The sequence below is a fragment of the Panthera pardus genome, unplaced genomic scaffold (genome assembly GCF_024362965.1).
Source record: "Panthera pardus isolate Hobbes unplaced genomic scaffold, ASM2436296v1 HiC_scaffold_18, whole genome shotgun sequence".
In the NCBI taxonomy this organism is placed as follows: domain Eukaryota; kingdom Metazoa; phylum Chordata; class Mammalia; order Carnivora; family Felidae; genus Panthera; species Panthera pardus.
In genome coordinates this window covers 15,455,118-15,477,027 of record NW_026526743.1, presented here as the reverse complement: position 1 = coordinate 15,477,027, position 21,910 = coordinate 15,455,118, and the positions used below count along the sequence as shown (strand labels likewise).

The 21,910-nt window shown below is 53.4% G+C and overlaps 2 protein-coding genes and 1 long non-coding RNA gene across 7 annotated transcripts in view; 2 read left to right on the top strand and 1 right to left on the bottom strand.

The window, feature by feature from the left end:
• The first annotated feature begins 930 nt into the window (after positions 1-930).
• Positions 931-12,126, top strand: EIF3K (eukaryotic translation initiation factor 3 subunit K). The gene is made up of 8 exons (XM_019432171.2): positions 931-1,069; positions 1,919-2,017; positions 3,867-3,987; positions 5,652-5,726; positions 8,169-8,235; positions 8,338-8,415; positions 10,430-10,555; positions 12,060-12,126. The coding sequence occupies exons 1-8, from the start codon at positions 1,011-1,013 to the stop codon at positions 12,089-12,091; spliced, it is 657 nt and encodes a 218-aa protein (XP_019287716.1). The 5' UTR covers positions 931-1,010; the 3' UTR covers positions 12,092-12,126.
• On the bottom strand, positions 11,016-21,125 carry LOC128778032 (uncharacterized). Its single transcript, XR_008423356.1, has 3 exons — positions 20,770-21,125; positions 12,340-12,653; positions 11,016-11,199 (listed from the first exon to the last, which is right to left on the bottom strand). It is a non-coding gene; the product is annotated as an uncharacterized LOC128778032 (long non-coding RNA).
• Positions 17,493-21,910, top strand: part of ACTN4 (actinin alpha 4) — a 70,817-nt gene continuing 66,399 nt past the window's right edge. For 3 of the 5 annotated variants that reach the window (XM_053905972.1, XM_053905971.1, XM_053905973.1), the window contains exon 1: positions 17,493-17,753. In XM_053905972.1, coding sequence (XP_053761947.1) covers positions 17,592-17,753 — 162 coding nt within the window. In that variant the 5' untranslated portion in view covers positions 17,493-17,591. The remainder of the gene's footprint in view (positions 17,754-21,910) is intronic. The other 2 variants (XM_053905970.1, XM_053905969.1) reach the window with 1 other exon arrangement.

Below are 21,910 nucleotides of genomic sequence, written 5' to 3'. Positions count from 1 at the left end.
GATCTGGGGGGGGGGGGGGGGGGGTGCCCTAGCACCCCCTCCCCCGTTCTGGGCGGTGGCTAAAAACCACAGTTGAAACTGCTGAGTGCTTGAGGAGATTGAGATGGCAGGCCCGCACAGAAGCGGTCAGGCAGTGGTGCCTGCTCCCTGTTGTGCATATATATACTTAGTGGTACGCGCTTATGCACCCACCGTACGTAGACCAGTACCCATGCCTGGATACCTGTGTGAACACATGTGGATGTACTCAGAGCACATACCCCTATGTATATGACACATGCTTGTGCATTCACGCCTACAGTGAGCAATCCGTACGCATATAACTCAAGACAGAACGCATGGGGCACTAGCCTTCACCGGCAAGACTGGAGCCAAAAGGGGATCGAGCGCCATCCGGCAGGGTCCAGGAGCCCTCACTCCAGCCGCTGTGGAGCAGGACACCAGCTTTGCGGGTCCCTACCCCGGGAGTTGGGGCGGAGCGTGAAGACCAAGTTCAAGGCTTGAAACTCCAAAGCTCAGGATGCCAACTGGGGCAAAGGGGACCTCAGGGAGCACCTCCCTGGGAACTTTGGCTGTGGCCCAAATTAAGGACTACTACGTGCACCCCGGCAGTTTTGTGACTTCACGATCACGCGCAACACGACGCGCGGGCGCGCAGCTAGACAGCCGTCTTCCTCCTCGGGAGTTCGCGCGCACGTTCTAGGGGCTACAACGCGGTACGCGAGGCCCGGGAAAAACGTTAGCCCCGCCTCCTCGCCCCGAGAGGGCGCCTGCGTACTGAGCTAGATGAAGCCTTTTCTCTCGCTGTAGGTCCAGCTCGGGTGCAGCGTATGCGCACGCGCCACACTGCGCCTGCCGGGAAGAGTCACGTGACAGCTGTCGTAAGCGCCTCAGAGAGGAGACAGTAACGTAGTTTCCGTTTCCACCCCTTCTTCCTTTTCCGGTCCTGGCGGACGCCGGTTCGGTTGGATTCTCGGCTCCGGGCCCCGGTGTGGGAGGCGACCGTAGTCATGGCGATGTTTGAGCAGATGAGAGCGAACGTTGGCAAGTTGCTCAAGGGTATCGACAGGTCTGAGCCCGGTCGGAGGGAGCGTTTCTGGCCAGGCGGCGTGGTGGAGAGGATTTTCTAGAGACAGCAAGGGGTGGTCGGGATCCTGGACTTGCTCGGCAGTAGGCTTTCCCACTCTTCCTGGCGGAGATGTTTAAGGAAACGGCGCTGCTTGGACCTACGGACAGGAGATACAGCCTTGCCTACCTCTTACTGCTACCCCCCCCCATTTTAATTGCTTTAAGGTCTCTCTGCTTCTCAGCTTTCCCTCTCATAGCCTCAAGATTCCCGTGACTGTGTTCCTCAACCTCTCACTGCGTGTCAGTGCCTTTCCATGTCGTCTTTCTTTTTCCTCTCATGGCATTTATTCAGCACACGTCACTGGAATCTACTCTGGCAGGCTGGGCAGTGCTGGGGACCAGAGGTGACCAAGACAGCTGCAGGCCATGCTTTCGTGCAGTTCTCAGTTCAGAGTCCAGACAAACCGGACAGTAGGCAGTGATAGTGGTCAGGGCTGGAGTGGGAGAAGCTAAAAGGAGTCTGGGCGCAGAGGGGGAGAAGGGGGTGAGTGGCAAAGATGTCCAGGAGACCAGGTATACAGGTTACAATGACTGATTGGCTGAGAGGTTAGGGGTGCATCCTAGAAAGGACCCAGAGCTCTGATGGGGTTCAGAGCTTAGGCTTAGGTCTGGAAAGTTGGTAACTGTTATTAGAGATTATATGGCTGATTCAAGACTTTAGTAGAGTTAAGTGGTTACTGCCAGATTTAGAGGGAAGGAGGAACAGATTGCAGTGCCCCCCCTCACCCACCAAAGTGACTGGTCTCAGCCCCCGTCTCCTCACTGCTCACCCATCTTGATTCTTCTGTAGGTACAATCCTGAGAATCTGGCCACGCTGGAGCGGTACGTGGAGACACAGGCCAAGGAGAATGCCTATGATCTGGAAGCCAACCTGGCCGTCCTGAAGCTGTGAGTGTCTGCCTCCATCCCCGCCTCCAGGCCAGCGACCAGCAGGGTACCACTGGCAACATTGGATGAGGCTGAAGTTGGGGGTAGCCTTTGGGATGTGGCTTTTCTTGGTGTGCAAAACTAGGAAGCCAAGGGAGTTGGGGCAGGAGGAAAGATGGTTTTTAAAAAAGTAATTACAGGGTACCCGTATAGGTTAGTACAAAACACAAACGAATAGCTAAGTTAGTACAAGTGAACCCCCATGTGATCACCACCCATAGCGTAGAGTTGAGTGTTGCCCAGGGCCCCAGGCCCTTTGCCTTGTATGCTTTGTGCCACCACCTCACCCCCACCCTGGTGACCACTTTAGGCTCTCGTGGTCTGGCTTCGTGTGAGTTTACCACACTCGCACGCATACTGATTAGCTTAGCTTAGTTTCGTTTGCTTTGAACTTGACGCAAATGTAGTCAGACCGCGTGAGCTTTTCTAGACTCGGCATCTTCCTCGTCTCGCTGGGTCTGTGAGACCCATCCATTTTGTCTGCAGCTGCAGGTTTTTGTTTTTGCTGTTTAGTGCTCCGCTGTGTGACTGCCTTAATTGTCCATTCGCTTGTTGACGGATAGTCGAGTTCCTTCCTCGCGGTGCTTTCTCAACATACCGTCAGTTGTGTAATTTTTATATATTGTCTCGATTCTGACGTCTGGGAAATGGAGATATAACAACACATGTACTGATGGGGTCGTCTAGATCGTTTCTGATGATAACTGCTGCTCAGTGGGTGCTTCTCATGCGGTAGCTACCGTGCTGTCAGCTTTTGTGTGTTTTAACTCGGATGCTATACTGCCCTTGTGAAGAAGATAGGGTCGTTCTTGTCCCTTTTTTCGAGGGAGGAAACTGATGCACAGAGAATTTAAAATAGGCAGTCCAGGGTCCCTTAGCAGGGAAGTTTAAATCCAAGCAGTCTGGACCGAGAGCTGCTGGAGGGGAGGGGGGTGGGTAACAAGGTGACGGGTGTTAATGAGGGCACTTTTTGGGATGAGCGGTAGATGTCGTATGTAAGAGATGAATCACTGGGTTCTGCGCCTGAAGCCAAGACTACACTGATGACGAACTTGAATTTTTTTTTTATTATTACTATTATTTTAATGTTTGTTTATTTTTGAGAGAGAGGCAGAGAGCATGAGCAGGGAGGGGCAGAGAGAGAGGGAGACACAGAATCTGAAGCAGGCTCCAGGCTCTGATCTGTCAGCACAGAGCTCGACGTGGGGCTCAAACTCATGAACCACAAGATCACGACCTGAGCCGAAGTCAGATGCCTAACCAACTGAGCCACCCAGGCGCCCCAACTAACTTGAATTTTTAAGGGGATGAGGGGGGCTGGGTGGCTCAGTCCGTTAAGCATCCGACTCTTGGTTTCTACTCGGGTCATGATCTCGCGGTTAGTGAGTTTGAGCCCCATGTCAGGCTCTGCACTGACAGTGCGGAGCCTGCTTGGGATGCTTTCTCTCTGCCTCTGCTCGTGTGCTCACTTGCACTTTATCTCTCTCTCAAAAGTAAAAAAAAAAAAAAAAAATCCAAGCAGTCTGGTTCCAGGCCCTCAACCACTATTCCAGACTAATACTTACATTGTCATTTGTGAACCACTTAACAGCATCCGCCTTACTGGGTGGTTGGGAGGATTAACCGTCCCCCATCTGCAGAACAGGGACGTAGGTGAGGGAGGTTAAGGTCACAGAGCCAGAATGCTGTGATTGGGAATGGAGCCCAGGCACGTCCAGCTCCCAAGCTCTGGGCCAAAGCGCTGGGCATCTGATGAGACCCAGGGACCGGCAGATGCCACGATTGATGTGTCTCTTGTTCCCCTTCTCAGGTACCAGTTCAACCCAGCCTTCTTTCAAACCACGGTGACTGCCCAGATACTGCTAAAGGCCCTCACCAACCTACCCCACACCGACTTCACACTGTGCAAGTGCATGATCGACCAGGCACATGTATCCTTCTCATTTCCAGGCCGGGCGTGTGGGCGAGGGGGGAGGGCAAGGTAGGTGAATTCACGGGGAAGGGTCTGTGAGTTCAGCCGCAAACACTTGGGTGCCTGCTCTGGGCTTGCAGTGCTGGATGGGACATTTTGGTGGCTGAAACAGGTCTGGCCCCTGCCCTCACAGAGCTCACAGTCCAGTGGGGGAGTAGGTCCTCTATCGATGACAGCCTGGAGAAGTCAGGGGTTGGGGTTTAGAGGGGCCAGAGGAGAGGAGGCACCTGCCCCTGCCTGGATGTTAGGGAAGACTTCTTGGAGGAGGAGACATCCGAAAGATGAACGAAATGAAATATTAAGGAAGGGTGATCAAGCAGAGGGAACAGTACGTAAGGAGGCCTGGAGGAAGAGAAGAGCTTGGTGCTCTTTCAGAGGCAGTAGAGGAAGTTCAGCGCAGCCTTACCACAGATTTCAAGATACGTTTTGGTCAGACTCAAAAGGGCACTAGGAAACTATAGAAGGTTTTAAAACCGCAGAGTATTATGGGTAGGTTTCTGCCTTAGAAGGATTCCCATGAGGGTTCTTGCTGATTAAGGAGGAGGAAGTGGGGCCTGAGCACCAGGCAGGAGTCATGAAGAGCTGAATTGACAGCTGTATGTGGCACACTGCTGGCCTTTAGTGACGGTGTTGAGTGAAAATGAACTGCCCCCCCCTCCCCCAATCTTGCTCTGACCTGCTTTTTTGTGGCTGGTCCAGCACTTGGCCGGGTGGGCCTCCCTCTGCCCGGCGATCACTTGACACACTTGGCAGAGCCACCCCATCCACACCGTGCCCCTTGGTGCTGGCACTCCCGGTCCCCAGGGCTGCTGCACGCAGCCAAGCTGAGAAGTGGTGGCTTACGCCTTGAACCTGCACTGCCAGGTGTGTCCGTGGGGGGTCTACCTTCTGAGAAACTGTCCACCTTCTCCAGAGGTCTGCTCTGGTGGCTTAAAAAAAATAGGCTGGGGTGCCTGGGTGGCTCAGTCGGTTGGTTAAGCGTCTGACTTTGCCTCGGGTCACGATCTCACGGTTCGTGAGTCCAAGCCCCGCGTCGGGCTCTGTGCTGACGGCTCAGAGCCTGGAGCCGGCTTCAGATTCTGTGTCTCCCTCTCTCTGCTCCTCCCCTGCTCGTGCTCTGTCTCTCAAAAATAAATAAACATCCAAAAAAATAGGCATATGGTATGGCGTTACAAGTACAGAAAGAGTGTATGGTGGAAAAAGACAGTGGCTTCCTCCCTCCCCTGTCCCGCAGCCACCCCACTCCCCACCGCCAGGAGACAACAGTTGTTTGCAGTTCTTGGGTACCCACCCTGCCAGGGATCCCCTGGGGACGCACAAGTACAGTTGTGTGCGTTCATGTCCATATGCTCCCCACCCCCACGGTGGCGCTCATGCATGCTGGTATGCATCTTGCTTTCGTATCCCAGCGTGCCTTGTCGCGCCTCCGCGTCGGTTCTCAGAGAGTTGACTCGATCCCGGTATGTGGACAGGCCAGTCGCTGACTTAATTGTCTCCTGTCCTTGGCTCACCGTTTGCCTTCACAGTTGTGCTTCGGCGGACAGAAGGTGGGCGCGGGGAGATGGCTCGGCCGCGGCCTCCCGAGGCTCAGGTCTGTTTTCCCTTAACGCTTTCCTGTCTCAGCAAGAAGAACGACCAATCCGACAGATCTTATACCTCGGGGACCTGCTGGAGACCTGCCACTTCCAGGCCTTCTGGGTAACTTGGCTCCCGGGGCGGGGGGCAGGGTGGGCTGCTGGGCCCGGCACGGCAGCCTGCTGAATGGGATGACCCTGCACATTTGTCGTCCGCCTGCACGGTGGTGGGCGGTGGCTCCTGTGCCCAGGGCTCTGTGAGTGTGACCGCGTGGATTTGTCATCCTCGCAGAGTTCGGACTCCCACGTCGCCCCTTGTGCCCCCAGCACCCAGGGCAGGGCACCCGTGCGTGCCCCCACATCTGTCCTTCCTGCCGAAATCCTCCACCCTCTGAGTGCTCCCTCCCCTTCTTGCTCTAACTGGGGCCCCACCCTCCACTTCTGCAGTGGCCCAGCGGGATGGCCGGGAGCCATCGTTCCCAGATCCCGTCTCCCCTTGCACACGCTCAGTCCTGAAGCTCAGGTGTCGGCACTTCCTGCCCTGCCTTGTCGGTTTCGGCCCCCTGACAACTGCTCCTCCTCTCGTGAAGGACGGAGCTCCTGTGCACTGCCCCACTCCTGTCATTCTTCGATGCTTGAAAAGCCAGAGCGGTGATCCTTCCACCACCTCGACCTTCGGGTTTTTCCAGCCCCTGTCTTCCATGTGGCCTCGGCCCCTGCCTCCCTGTCACGCCCTAGATCAGCCCTCAGCGTGTTGGACCCCTAAGGAGTTTAAAAAAAAAGAAAAAGTACCGGTACTTGGCTTCAGCCATCAGAGCCTGATGTGACCGGTGTGAGTGTGGTGTAGGCTTTGGGGTCTTAAGCAGTTATCCCAGATGATCCGGATGCCTGGCGAAGGTTGGGAGCCACTGCCCAGTACTTGTCTTCAGTAATTGCTCCCTTCTCTGCCTGCGAACGGCAGACGTTTCTACCCTCTGACCACTTCCTCCTAGCTTCCCAGCTCGCCCCTGCGAGGTCTCCAGCCTGGCAGTTCTTGGGCCTGGCCGTCATTTCTAGTCCTCTGTTCTGCTTTCTCCTTTAGTGTAAATTGTGCGTCTGTATCTGAGACCAGAGAGAGGGGCTGGAGGAGGGCCCCCAGGGAGCACGTGACAGCCCAGCCCCACAACCCTCGACCCTCATCCCCTCCCAGCCTAGGGCCTTGCTCCTTGCTCCCCTCCCGGCTCTTTGCACCTTCTCATCCCCTCTCCCCCATCCCGTCTCATCTCAAGGTCAATGAGGTGACCTTCCACCTCATTTTGTGGGAAAGTCCAAGCAGCCAAAGCAGAACTCTCCCACACGGTATTGCCCTCAGCCCCGACGTGTGCTGGCGGCTGACCGAGCACTTTTCTGTTCCAGTGGGTGAATTGTCCCTGCTCCCATCTCCGGCCACCCCTCCCTCTCCTCGGGCGCCGTTCCCCTTCCCTCTCGCCCACTCAGTGCCACCACACCCGCGGCTCCCTGCTCTCTTGTAACAGCAAACAGGGCCTTCCCAGATTGTTCTTGTCACCAGAGAACACGTCCACCGTGTAGTTCGTTCCTAGCCTACAAAAGAGAACTCTCCCTTGACCTTCGCCCTCCCTACTACCTCTGTCTCTTGCCCCTTTCCTCTGTTCCCCTCAGAGCAGAAAGGCTCCCGTCCCAGGAAACCCCTCGGTGTCCAGCAGAGCGGTCCCATCAGCTACCCTGCTCCAGGGGCAGGCTGCTGGCGCTCGGTCTCGCCTTCCCTCCCTGCTCACGTGACCCCACTGCACTCATTCCATTCAGGCTCTCATGACCAGCCTTCTGCCCCCCGGTCCCCAGCACACACAGTGTGGAGCCCACATTGTCTGCCCCGTCGGCTGCCTCTGATGGGGTGGTCACGCTCCGCTCCCCCGGGCCTTTCTATCATTTGGCTTCTCTGTATCCTGCCTCACTGGCTGCTCTTTTTCATTGTCCGTGTGGGTTCCTCATTTTCCTCACTAACGTGGGTGGGAGCCCTTGCTGGGTTTGAACAGAAACCTGAAGGAAGTGGGGGTGCTGGCCATGGGGAAGGAGAGTTCCAGACCCAACACCAGCCCGCACGAAGGCCTGGAGGTGGGTGGGTACGTGGTATGTCTGAGGAGCAGGGAGGAGGCCCCTGTGGCTGGAGAAAGGGGCCGAGTGGGAGGAGGTGATAGGCAGGTCCTGTGGGGCCTTGTGGGCCATGGGTGGGACACTTGACCTTTTCAGATCCGAGTGAGACAGCAGGGGGAGGTGGGTGAGCACAGTTAGCGAATCTGTCTCTGTTCCCTCTTTGGGTCTGTGGTTTCTGCCTTCTGATTCAAACCCTGGCTCTGTGATTTGGGGCAAATCACTTTGCTGCCCTGAGCTTTGGTTTTTTATCTCTAAAATGGGCATAAAGCAGTAACTTCCATCATAGGATGGCACGCAGAAGAAAAGTTGGCATGTGGGGTGAATGCTCGAGTGTTAACTTCTATTGTTAATTTCATTAATCTTAATATTCTTGGTGTTATTAACATTGTCGTGAGCATTATCTTTGCTTTCCCAGCAAGCCCTGGATGAAAATATGGACCTCCTGGAAGGTATAACTGGCTTTGAAGACTCCGTCCGAAAATGTAAGTCCCTCTCTGTGCCTGGGCTCCCCAGGGGGAAGGGGTAGGGAGTGGCAGCAGGGTCCTGGGGTGGCCCTTCACCATCTTTGTCCCTGATCTCTACAGTTATCTGCCATGTTGTGGGCATCACTTACCAGCACATTGATCGCTGGCTACTGGCCGAGATGCTCGGGGATCTGACCGGTAAGGCCTCTCTGGGTCCCTGGTGCCAGTCTGGGAGGCTGGGGGTAGTCAGGGGCAGTGGGCCTCCACCAGTTCCTCGGCTGGTCCCACCCTTGCTTCATCAAGTCATTCGAAGGCACAGCCCAGCTCATTACTGAGGGAGTGAGGAGCTGGCGTGAAACGTACTCTTCCGTGGAGATCCTGTGGCGTTCATTTATTCTGCCTAAGTTCTCTGAATGCCTTCTCTGTACCAGGCACTGTTCTAGGCCTTGGGGATACAGCAGTAGCGAAACAGAATGGTTCGGGTTTGCTCTCATGGGAAACAAATAACAAGATGAGATGCGTGTGTTTCGTGTCAGCTCGTGGGGTGAGGTGGCTAGGTCCCTCAGTGGAGTTAGGCCAGGAGCCTGAAGGCCAAGCAGACGAGGCTGCTGAGGCAGGGACGCGCGAGTCTCATTCACAGAGCGGCCAGGGTGCCTGGCGGAAGCACGGTGAGCGAGGAGCAGAGAGGTGGTGGCGGGAGGGAGAGCCTCAGATGCCACGGGGCCTCTTGAGGACTTAGTCCTTTGTCCTGAGTGATCTGGAGCCCCAGGAAGGTTCTGAGCAAGGAGGGACATGATCAGATTGGGTTTTTTAAAAAATCCTTCCAAAAGAAAGAAAGAAAACTGTGTTTATGCAAGAAGGAACACAGAAAGAAAAATAAAATGAAGAAAAGTGGTTATTCCTTGGAGGGTCAGGGGTGAGATTTGTCTGAGTACCTTATTGGGTAGTTCTGCTCTTTGATCCGGGTAGGTGTACATGTGTGATTTTAGTTTTTTTTAGCAGAAACTAACTTTTGTTGGACACTGTTTCAGGCACTGTACTAAGTGCTTTACATCAGATATTTTATTTGTTTACTTATTTATTTTTAAAGTTTATTCATCTTTGAGAGACAGAGCATGAACAGGGGAGAGGCAGAGAGAGAGGGAGACACAGAATCTGAAGCAGACTCCAGGCTCTGAGCTGTCAGCACAGAGCTCGACGCGGGGCTCAAACCCATGAACCATGAGATCATGACCTGAGCTGAAGTAGGCCACTGAACTGACTGAGCCACTCAGGTGCCCCAATGTTTACATATTTAAAAGTGAAATTAGGGGCATCTGGGTGGCTCAGTCAGTAGAGCATCTGACTCTTGATTTCGGCTCAGGCCATGATTTCACGGTGGTGAGATCCAGCCCTTCGTGGAGCCTGCTTAAAATTCACTCTCTCTTAGCCACTTTGGGTGGCTTAGTCGGTTGAATGTCTGACTCTTGATTTCAGCTCGGGCCATGATCCCATGGTTCGTGGGTTAGAGCCCCGAGTTGGGCTCTGCACTGACAGGGTGGAGGCCGCTTGGGATTCCCTCTCTGCCCCTCCCCCGTACTTGCAGGCTGTCTCTCCTTCTCAAAAAAAAAAAAAAAAAAAAAAAGATTGTCCCTCTTCTGCTCGTGAGTGCACTCTTCCTCTCTCTTAAAAAAAAAAAAAAAGGTAAAAGTCAAAAAGGGATGAAACTGCTTTCAGACTTGAGTCTAAAGAGAAGCAGATCAATCCGTATCAAATCGCTAATAGTCACACAAAAGAGTGACTTCAAGGAGCTGGACCCTCTAGCTGAACGTCCTTACTGGCGTATTTTTTAAGGGCAAAAACCAGACTGCAAAGAAATTCCCAACTGATGATCTGGGCTTATTGTTAGTGACAGTGATGACATAATTTTGGAACCATTTCAAAGTTGCGTGGAAGAGCAGAGAAGGAAGCTCACTACTGTTGTTAGACACGAGGATTTGCCCTGGGGAGAGAAAAGTGAAATAGAAAATAAAAGAAGTTTAGCCAAAAGCTCTGTAAGGTAAGGGTTGGAAAGCTAAAAGGCTCCCTCTGGCTGCCGTTTGGAGAATGAACCATAGAAATGCAGGAGACACTGGTGGCCGGGAGTTGGTCAGGGAGGGTGCCCTGGCCTTCGGCTGCCTGGTACTGTGGGCTCAGGGTGACTGAGCCCCTGCACCGCCTGTGTCACCTGCAGACAGCCAGCTAAAGGTGTGGATGAGCAAATATGGCTGGAGCGCTGATGAGTCGGGCCAGATCTTTATCTGTAGCCAGGAGGAGAGCATCAAGCCCAAGAACATCGTGGAGAAGATCGACTTTGACAGTGAGTGGTGCCTCCAGGCCTCGGGCTGTGGGGCTAAGGAGATGCCCTTCGATAGACCAAGGCTAGGGCCCCCAGGGACTTGGGTGGTTACGTTCTGGTTCAGGGCCAGGAGATTTGCATCTGCCAGACTCCATGGACCTGTTTTCCAGGCCTCCCTGCTGAGGGAGGGATGGGGGGGTGTCCTTCCTTGGGACACCTCAGGGCTTGGACGGGCCTTGCAGGGTGTCTCCACACCTTTACTGGTCGCGAGGGCTCTGTCCTTGGGGGTAGTGCCAGTTCTGGAGTTGGGTAGCTGGGTGGAGATCTTGGTTCTCTGTTTCTTAGCTGTGCGCCTTTGGGCAAGTGATTTTACCTCTCTGTGCCTTAGTTTTCTCATCTAAAAAGTGGGGATCAGAGCACCAGTCATTATGACAGATACTACGTGGTTCCTTACACTTCTAAGTCATACGGTCCTCACGTGAACCCTGAATGGTAGGGGCTGTTATTGTAAAGTACCGAACAAGATCATAATAACCTACCTCACGGAGGTATGAGGGCAAAGTGAGACCATCTACGTAGAGCGCTTCGCAAAGCTCTGCCGCGTCAGCCGTGGTCATCGCTGTCACACACACGCTGAACTAGCACAGGCCCCACAGATCCCTCAGCTGAGAACAGAGTGAAATAGCTGTGAGGTTAGTGCTCTCACCTGCTCAGTACATGTGTCTGAGCGAGAACCTGGGGCCGGGGATGGGCTGCTCCCTTGCACCTTGGGTCTCCTCCCCGTCCCTTGGTACGAACCTAGTGTTTTTAAAGGTATGTCCTGGTACAGCATGCCTTCTCAGTACAAACCAGCTGATTTGGTACTAACTTAGGAGCATGATCGAGTGGAAAATCAGCTCTGCGCTTAGGGACTGTGGCCCTTCACTCTAAATGAGAAGTGCCCCCTGTGTTGGGGCTCAGGTGGGAAGTCACTGGAACAAGGGGCTCTGCAGTGAGGAGCTGGAAGTCCAGTGTTTCCGGCGTCTTGCACATAGTATATAGTCAATGTCACTGTGAGAGTGGTGAGAATAGCAAACAGCTTGTACCAGGCGTTGCTCTAAGCACGTCATTTAACCCTCTGATTGTGCGTGTGTATGTGGGGGGGTGCTTTATGCAGTTGGGGAAACTGGTTTTAATTAACTCGCGTGAGGTCACCCATCTGGTATGAGGCAGAGTTGTGATGAGGGCTTGGGTGTCCTTGCTTTGGTCCCGATTTTTAACTACTGCCCCGACTGCCTTTGCGGGGCACCTGGCTGGCCCAGTAGGTAGAGCATGAGCTCTCGGGGTCATGAGTTCAAGCCCCATGCTGGGCATAGAGACTGCTTTAGACAAACAAACAAAAACCAAACTGCCTTGTGAAGGTGACCAGGGCCCAGAAGGGGTTTGCGATCTGCCACCCCTGCAGAATTGTGGGTGTCATGGCTGCTGGCTGGAGGTTGGTCTCCCGTTCTTCCCGTTGACCTGCTGCCCCTTCTCTCCTCAACAGGTGTGTCCAGCATCATGGCCTCCTCACAGTAACTCGGCAGGCGCTTAATAAAGATTTATTGACTTCTCATTCCTGTTGTCTCCTGCTCTTTGGCTTCCTGCCTCTGCCCCTCGCCCCCCAGAGGGAGCCCAGGAGCAGGCCTCTGCCCTCCCTTTGCAGGTGCCCCCTCCGCCCTGGCTCCTGTCCAGTGGCCTGGGGACTTCGGGCTCCTCTCTTCCCTCTTCAGGTTTCCTTCCCTGCCCCACCCCGGCAATCGACTTTCCACCCCCACCTTCCTGACCTGTCAGGTCACAAGTAGTGAGCGGGCGACCGAGTCACCCAGGAGGAGGAGGAGGTGAGGAGGATGTAGGAGTCCAGCCTGGCGGCTGGGCGTGGGGCTCTTCCGCCCTCTCGAAAACCCAGGTGAACAGGAGCGGCTTCCCGGTGAAGGGAGGCTCCACCTTTGCCCTTTGGTCTCACGTGTAGGCGCCAGAGGCTCCTCAGCGGCCGGAGGATTGAACGGAGGAGGATTCAGTCGGCCTCCTATCCCGGCTACTGTTCACACCGTTGTGTGTCCTCGGCCTGGTGACTCTCCCTCTTCCTCGGTTTCCTCATCTGGGAACGGGGAAGAACGACGCCCATTTGTGTCGAGTTGGGGAGTTCCATCAGCTCTTGCCAGTAACATTCTCTCGGGGCCTAACTTGTTCTTGGCTCTCAGAAAACAGGAGTCATTGCTAATTTCAGATCAAGAGTTTGGGGGCACCCGGGTGGCTCGGTTAAATGTCCGACTTGGCTCAGGTCATGATCTCATGGTTCATGAGTTCGAGCCCCACGTCGGGCTCTGCTGACAGCTCAAAGCCTGGAACCTGCTTCAGATTCTCTCTCTCTCTCTCTCTCTCTCTCTCTCTCTCTCTCTCTCTCTCCCCCCCCTTCATTTGCATTCTGTCTTGTCTCTCTCTCTAAAAAATAACATTAAAAAAGTTTGTCCCCAAGGCTGCAAACTAGTCCTCACCATTCTGCTGAGAGACATTACAAGAAAATTGGGATTTTTGGCTAGGCCATTCTCCCCCTGCCCTACCACCCCATCCCCCAGTCCCAGCCTACACCAGCCAGGAGGCCTAGCCAATGTTAGTTGATGTGTACCTGCGCTGATGATTCCTATTTTACATAGGAAATATTTCAGAGTCTTGGCAGAGTGACCTCGGGAAAGTGTCTTCCCCTCTGAGCCTGCTGTCTGCAGGAAGAGGGGGTGGAGACTATAGTGACTGCCTTTGGGGGAAAGTGGAGGAAAGGAAATGCCATAAGATGTCGAGTCCCTGGTGTAGACTGGCCGCTTCATTCTTGTAAGCCATGAGGCGTGAACTTTGCCTATGGGGAGGGCAGTGGCTCTGCCCCAGCTGTCACCCTTCTCAGCCCTCCCTCCTCTGCTTGCATGCACACCCATCATTCTTTTGAGGACACTGACTTGGGGAGCCGGGGTAGGGCGGGACACCCTTTGCCCTGGGTTCCAGACCTGAGCAGGAGCCAGGAACTAGGGTGTGCCCGAATCCTGGGGACAAAGAGTGCTTCTGTAACTAGTGACGTGAGAGCCAGCTCTACGAGGTGGCAGCTCATAGTGGCTGCTATTTGAGTTAGCAAAAGGCACCCCGGCTGGATGAGTATGGCTCCCGCTCAACCCACTTGACAGGTGCCTTTGTGTAAAATACAACCTGCACAACTGACCGTGGCTGCTCTGCAAGGAAGAGGAAATGACCTCTACCTCTTTTGAAACCACATCCCTTCCTGCTTAGTCTACCTGCTTTTGCTCTAGGAGGATCCTTTGAGCAACTAAGAACTTGATCTAGAGAAAGCCTGCCTGGGTTCAAACCCCAGCCTAGCGCCTTTTGGGCATATTGGCTAACCTCCCTGTGCTTCAGTTTTACAACCAAGGAGAGTGCCCACTGAAGTCGTTGCTGTGAGTTAATGCTTTAGAGGAGTTTAGAACAGTTTGGCATATAGTTAAGAGATGATACACCTGACACCTGTCATGCTCACTTGGGCTTAGGGGTGTTATTTCATTTGCTTCCATAGTCCCCTCTAGACACCCCAGTATCTGTGCGTGTTCTCACTCTTAAGAGGACATAGCTCTTTTTCGTCTTGTCTCACTAACTACAATTAACGATGGAATACATCAGGGGCGCCTGACTGGCTCCGTCGGCATAGCCCGCAACGCTTGATCTTGGGGTCGTGAGTTCAAGCCCCATGTTGAGCACAGAGCTTACCTAAAAACATAAAATGTTGTCACAAATAACATTTATCAATAAATAAAGGGAGCCTTTAAGCCTCACTGACGGCGGGCCAAACTCTTCAACTCTGAGCCCTTTGTGTGGAAGATTTTTCTGTGTCTGTCGGAAGCAGGCAGGGTGGGGCAGATGGCCCATAGCCCCAGTGGCTCTCCCTGCCAACTAGGCCCAGCATAAAAGTTCTGGATTTGTTCTCCAGGTCACAGCCAACACTCCTGGATCTTTGGCCAGATCCTGGCATCCCTTGGGAACATGGGCTGCTGCCCGGGCCTTGTCCGCTTCCTTTGCGTGCCATTGGATGCCTTCCAGTGACTTTGAGAGAGGTGGGGAGAAGTCTGTGGGCTCCCATACCTGGAGGAGCCATGTTTTCTCATCCCCATTCCCGGTAGCTGACTGTGACCTTTCACACTGTGGGCCAGTTCCTGCTCTAGTCAAACTTGAATGCTTACCTTCTTACCTTCCCTGAATCCAATCAAGTTCACACTCCCCTGTCCCTCACGTCCAAACCTTGGGAACCATCTTGAGTCTGGATTCTTCCCTCATTCTCATGGCCACCCCCTGCCCCCATCCAATTCAGGACAGTAAGCCCTGTCAGCTCCACTTTCCCACATCCTTCCACTGCCCCACCTGCATAGCTCCCTCCTCCTCCAGGACCCTGGCCCTGTCCCCCCCTCACCTGGACCGTTGTGGCAGCCTCCTGGCTGGTCTCCCTGTGTTTACTCCACCTACAGTCTGTTCCCCTCCTGTGGCTGCTGGATCCTGTAAACACTAGCGGATCCCAGCCATCCCCTGCTTAGGGTCCTCCCTTAACTTCCCATTGCATTTCCAATAAAATTCGAACTCCTAAGCATGGTTTTAAGTCCATCCATTCATTCACGTAAGATTTATTAAGCTTCTGTCTTGTGCTAGACGCTGCTTCAGAGACTAGGGATACAGCAGTGACCAAAGATCCCCACTCTCATGGGCTGACGTTCTTGGGAAGGAGACAGATAAACACGGTAAATAAGCCAAATGGTATGTTGAATGGTTATCAGTACTCCGGAAGAAAAGCAAAGGAGGGAAAGTGTAGGATGCTATTTTACTAAGGTGGTCAGGGAAGGTCTCACTGAGGAGGTGATATTTCTGCAGACCTGTAGGAGAGGAGGCTGTGTAAGCCCCAGGGATCCAGTAACTGGGAACAGTGTTCCAGGCAGTGGTAACAAGGTATCATCCAGCACAAAGGCCTGAGGCTGGAACTGGCCCGGTATGTTTGAGGAACACCAAGGAGGTCAGCAGTGTGGCAGAAGCTCAGAGATTGAGAGGGAGAGGAGGAGGTGAGCTGAGAGAGGAAATGTGGACAAGATGGGGAAGACCTTGTGAAGCTCCAGGGGTCTCTTGTTCCAAAAGCGGGGCTGGGCTGGGCCAGGGCAGGGAAGACTTCTTCTTCAGCCTTTCCTCCTTTCCTTGACTTTGACTTGTACTCAGTGTTGCACCAAGGAGGGGTTCTGAGTAGAGGAGGGAGAGACTTGATTTGACTCAGGTGTTTACTGGCTCCCTTGGGCTTCCTGTGGGAAAGAGAGTGGGGTTGGGGGACCAGGAAGGGGAGCAGGAAGCGGGTGAGAGGCCGGTGCAGTGGTCCAAGGAAAGACAAGGCAAGGGTGGACAGGACTAGGGTGGGGCCATGGGGGGGGGGGGAGGAATGGGTGGATTTTGTATATACTTAAAAAAAAATTTTTTTTTAACGTTTATTTATTATTGAGAGACAGACAATGTGAGCAGGGGAGGGGTAGAGAGAGGGGGAGACACAGAATCGGAAGCAGGCTCCAGGCTCTGAGCTGTCAGCACAGAGCCCGACCCGGGGCTTGAACTCACCAACTGCGACATCATGACCTGAGCTGAAGTCGGTTGCTCAACCAACTGAGCCACCCAGGTGCCCCTGTATATACTTTTAAGATAAAACTGACAGAATTTCCTGAACTGGATGTAGGGTGTGAAGACAAAGAGGAGGCAAGGGTGAATGCAAGGTTTGTGGCCTGCAGAGCTGGAAGACTGCAGGTGCCATTAACTGTGACGGATGGGGATGACTGTGGGGTGATCAGGTTTGGGAAGATCAGAAGCTTAGCTTTGGATATTTAAATTTGAGAGGGCGGGGCGCTTGAGTGGCTCAGTCAGTTTAGTGGCCAGCTCTTGATTTCACCTCAGGTCACGATCTCATGGTTGAGATTTAGCCTGGCGACTGGTTCTGTGCTGACAGCATGGAACCTGCTTGGGATTCTCTCCCTCTCTCCCTCTCTCCCGTTACCCCGTCCACATGCTTTCTCTCTTTCAGAACAAATAAACTTAAAAAAATTTTTCGAGAGGGCTATTAATGTGGCAATGTCATTTATCTGTATTTATTTGCTTATATATTGTTGCCCTCCCCCTTCTGAGCCACTTGAGAACTAATCATGCTTGTCAGGCTTAGCACTCCATTGCCAATGCCCAAGAGCAATGCCTGGCACACTGTAGGTGCTCAGTGAATGTTTGTGGAATGAATGAAGAACAGACAAGCCTCCAAACTCCTTTACCTTCCCAGTCAGCCAGTATCTATTCCAACCCACCTAATTCTCATGTCTATTTCATGAATCCTTCACGTCTGTGTTCAAGTGTCCTCCTTTTCTGAAAAGCCTACCCTGAGTACTTTTTAAAAATATTCCATTCATGCTTAATTTTTCTCCATAACACTTATCACCTTGGAATATCCTTCCTAAAATTTTGTTTGTTATCTTCCTTCACTACAAGGTAGTTCCACAAGGGCAAGGATTTTTGTCTCTCTTGTTTAGTGTCAATGCGTAAAACATGATCTGGCACACAGGAGGCGTTTAATAAATATTTGTTGAAATTGTGTTGTCGAATGAGAATACAGGCCCCAGCAGGTTAAGGCTTGATGGCGGGACCCGCCTTATGAATCATTCATAAATGGCCCCGCCCACAGGCGGAGAACGCGCGCTCACGCGGGAGCGGGGACGCGGCTCGTACTTGGGCCGAAAGGGTGGTCCGGGAAGTGGACTCTGCGCAGGCGCCGAGCTCCCCGAGGCGGGTCTCAGCCCTTTCCTGGTTAGGAGGCGCGCGCGCGCGCGGGAGGGCGGCGGCGGCGGCGCGGTGCGCAGGCGCGGCAGGCAGTGCGCAGGCGCTGGGGGAGGGCGGGCTGAAGCAGCTGAAGCGGCGGCGGCGGCGGCGGCGGAGGCTCGGGCAGAGGGGCGGGAGCTGCGGCGGGAGCGGACGGGCTGGTGGGCGAGCAAGAGGCGGCGGAATGGTGGACTACCACGCGGCGAACCAGTCGTACCAGTACGGCCCCAGCAGCGGGGGCAATGGCGCCGGCGGCGGAGGCAGCATGGGCGACTACATGGCCCAAGAAGACGACTGGGACCGGGACCTGCTGCTGGACCCGGCCTGGGAGAAGCAGCAGCGCAAGGTGCGCGGCCCGCGGGCCGGACGGGCTGGAAGGGGCGCTTCCGAGGGAGGCTGGGGGCCGGAAAGGGGGTTGGAGGGTCTTGAGAGACAATTGGAGGGTCTGTGATGGGAATCGGGGGTGTTGAGAAGGAATTGGCGGGATTGGGAAGGGGTTTGGAGTCCTGAGAAGGAATTGTAGAACTTGGGCAAGGAATTGAGAGTCTGAAGAAATCATTGGCGGCCTAGTAGGGAATATGGAAGTCTGCAAAAACGAATCAGAGAGCCCGATGAAGGAATTGGACGGTCTGGGCGGGATATTGGGGGAAATCGAGAGAAGCTTGTAGCCTCTAAGATGGAATTGGGGTCTAAGGCGGGGTGGAAGGTTCAGAGGATGGTTGGGGGTGCGGAGAGAAACGGGGGAGTCTGGAATTCGTGGGCCAGGATGGAATTAATGTCGGGGAGCCTGAACAGGAGCTCGAAGATGGAGGGGGTTATTTGGAGTGCAGAAAGGTCCGAAGGTTGGGGTTGGGGAGAGTTCTAAAGGGGATGGAGATTCTGGAAGTCTGAAGATGGAGTAGGGGTGCTAAGAAAGGAAGGTGGAGTCTGAAGAGTAGTTGGGGGGGGGGACCTGGGAGACTTGGAAGATGAGAGGGGCAGAGGAAAGAAGTGGGTGTGAGACTGTGGCATGGGGTGCGAGGATGGGCAGGGGTGCGAACAGAAGAAGGGAGCTGTAAGGAGTGCTTGAGGGGTTGAGGATTATTTGGAGTGCCCTGTTCTAAAGGGAAGAGGAGAAGATTGGGAGGCAGGAGGAGTGAGGAATTGATGAAGAGGGTGAAGGGGATGGTCCCTGGAGTGTTTGAAGAGGGGATTCTGAAGAACTGATTCAAGGTTGAAAAGCTAGGTAGGGGGTTGGATGGAGCCTCAGGAAAAGGTAGTGTGGAAAAGGTAAGCATGGTGGAGAGAATGTGAGCGACGGAATGGCGGGTAATGGGAGGGAGGTTAGTTTAGGAAAATGAAAGTCTCATTAGGAACACAGTGTGTGAGATGGACCGAGGAAGAGGAAGGAATTTGGAGGGGGGAGGGCTTTTAGAGGCGCAGTCCCGGGACTGCAAAGTGGGGTGGTGGGGGGAGGGAGAATAAGGGAAGAAGCGGTGAGTGTCCAGGAAGAATTGCGTCTTTGGGGGGAAAGGGGTGAAGGGACCCTAAAGCAGCGTCTGTTTTCAGGTGGCATGTTGGGGTGTGGAAGCAACTTAGGGGGGACCACAGTAGTGAAAGGGAGATCAAAAGGAGTGGGAGGCCCAGAGGAGGTATTGGGGGGGGGGATAATTCAAGGTGGTTGAGGAGGGGAGCTCTCATGATAGAAGAGAGGGTTTGAGTGTGTGCAGGAAGAGCCAAAGAAAGGAGTATGTTGAGTGTGTGTGTGTGTGTTGGGAGGGGTTGTGTAACGTGTGTGTGAAGAGAGTAGCAGGTACTTGAAGTTAGAGGCTTTTAATATGTTCTGGAGATCGGGTTTCCTTCCCAGGTTTGTTACTAATCAGTTTTGTGGTCCTGGGCAAGACTCTTGCTCTCTTAGTACAGTTCGTCATGTGTAAAATGAGGAGGGGTCGAAGGAGGCCCTTCTGTGATGCTGCAAAGATGGATGTGTATGGTATTGGGATTTTGGAGGGTGGGCTTGGTGGAGTTTTTCAGGAACGTGGCGGGCAGACTCAAGGTGTTTGAGCGGTGAGCTGAGGAACTAGAGTGGAGAGTGTGACTGGAAGCCTCTTGAGGGTGTGAATTGGCACTCAGGGTCTCTTGGCAGCCCCCCCCCCCCCTCCGCCCCCCAGCATGGAGGGAGAGGGTGAAAGGAGCAGCTGTTCCAAGGCAGCCTGGGGTGGGGCCTGGCATAACCTTGAGTAAATTCCCAGCCTCTGCTTGAATTTCCTCATCGGTAGTGGGGGTGGTGGTGGTCTTATCCATTGAGCCACCTACCTCAGGGTGGGCAGCTTGAGATAATCTGAACTACAAATGCTTTTTGAGGGTAGAGAGAGGTCTAGCCAGCAGCCACAACAATAATTTATTGCCTGAGGCAGTGCTGGGTTGGAAAAGGTTAAGAGTTGCCAAGAGACTTGGAAAGTCGGGAGGGGGACAGGGGGCCACAGGATTATTTTTGAGAATTTCTGGGATCTGTCTTCTCCAGCTCCGAGTGCATGGGAAGGTGAATCCCTCTTTTCTTTCAGGTACTGGAGGTGAGGGAACCTTCCTTTTCCTTCCCTTCTGTCTTCTACCCTTCCCCAAATGACTCCTTTTGCTAGCTCACTTCCACTCCCTTCTGGGAGTTAGGGTGTGTGCTCCTTCGTGGTTATAGTCTCCCTTGCACACTGGGTGAGGCCGGGGCGCCATTCATGTCTGCCTGGGTGGGAACGAGGACTCAATGGAACCCCAAGGCCTTGCTGCTCTGTGTTATTTTCCCTCTTCCTTTCCTTAAGGACTGGGCAAGGTTGAGGGAAAGGGTCGCTCACAGCGTCCTCTAATACAAGTTGCTTCAAGTTCTTGGTGAGGACCAGATTCTAGTATGTCCAGCTTTATACCTACTGCAGCAGATATTTACGTGTAACTGTTCTTTGCAGGAAAATATTGCTTCGCTGCTGTGCACTCTCCTGTTATGGATCAGGGATCCTTTATGAAGGGGGGGGAGGGGGTAATGGAAAAGAATATATACATAAGTTTGGACTGTCCTTTCCCTTCTAAAAGGACTCCCCCCCTCCCCGCCCCCTGCTCCTTCCAAACAGTCTGGCTGAGTTTTTCGACATTACAGTGTCGCTTTAGTGAATAACAGGTTGCCCTTCTTGCCTCTCCAAGGCTGAGCCCCTGGCACTTGTGCGTATACTCACATACTCTGAAAATCTGTGTCCAGGATAGCTGTAGTCCCTTCAAGTGTGTGGAATTGAATTCTTCTAGGGATTAGGCAAGAGTTGGTTGAGTCAGGGTGTGTGTGTGGCTTCTTCCGGTGAAGCCATTTGCCCTGACTTCTGAGACCCCTGTAACCAAGGCATTACCTGATAAGTAGGTTATGCAACATTTCTGATGTGGAAGGTCCTAGATTTTCTCCTGGGGATGGGCGAAGGACTGGTCTGGTTTCTGAGCAGATTCTCCAGCAATTACAGTTCTTGGCCACGGTTCTTTCTCCTAGTTGCCAAAAGGGGCCTGGGTAGCCTTGCTACTACCCCTGCTCTCCAGGACAGGAGAGGTCTCTTGACAGCTCGTCCAGAACCTCCTCAGTAGATCAAGAAGAAATGCCTCCTTTGCTGGGCTTGCATGTTCATTGAAACATCACTGCTCACAGGGCAGGGCCTCACTGTTTAGATCCCTGACCTTTGGCTCTGGCTGTATTAAGGGTGAGTTAATTATTTGAACGTTCTGATGGTGTTTTGTTTTTCTCCGACAGGTTTTTTTTTTTTTTTTTTTTTTTTTTAAGGCTAACAATAGACGCCCCAAAGTAGCCATCTGTTATTTTGTTCCATTACTTTAATTGCTTCCCTCTTAGGATCTGGCTAAGACTGACAGGTCCTTAGCAGCTTTTAAAATTAAATAACATACCTACAAAAAATAAATAAATACATACATAAATCGATGATAAAAACTTAAACGAGCCTAACTATCATCTAGAAATGAGACTGCAAATATGGGAGGGGGACAGCTATGCTCTGCTCTCTCGGGAGATGGGTGGGGGAAGCCACTGAGCCACTAGCACTCTATTCCCTCCCCATCCCCTGACACTGTTTCGGAACACAGCTTTTCTGATGACTGCCAAAGAGGGGAGGTGTTGGGGGAATGGCCCCGGGAGTAACAGTGCCCCTGGTAGCCACTCACACTCACTCAGTCGAGAGCTGGTCTGTGAAGTGGGAGCGGTGCCTGCTGATACATCTAATCCTAGGCGGTCCAGGGTGGCAACCCAGGGTTGCCCTCTGCCTTTTGAAACACCCTCCCTGGTTCCGGCTTCCAAGACCAACAAGGAGGCTACCCTGGCAGCAGGGAGCTGACTCACCCTCCAGGTTGGGACTGGGGCTAAATGGTTTTATTTAAGGGCAGCCAGTTGCCTGGCCTCAAGCAGACTTCCTTGTGGGGAAAGTGTTTGGTGACATGTTGGAGGAAAACAGCCCTGGAAATGAGGGTGATGTTTTAATATCGGTGTTGCTG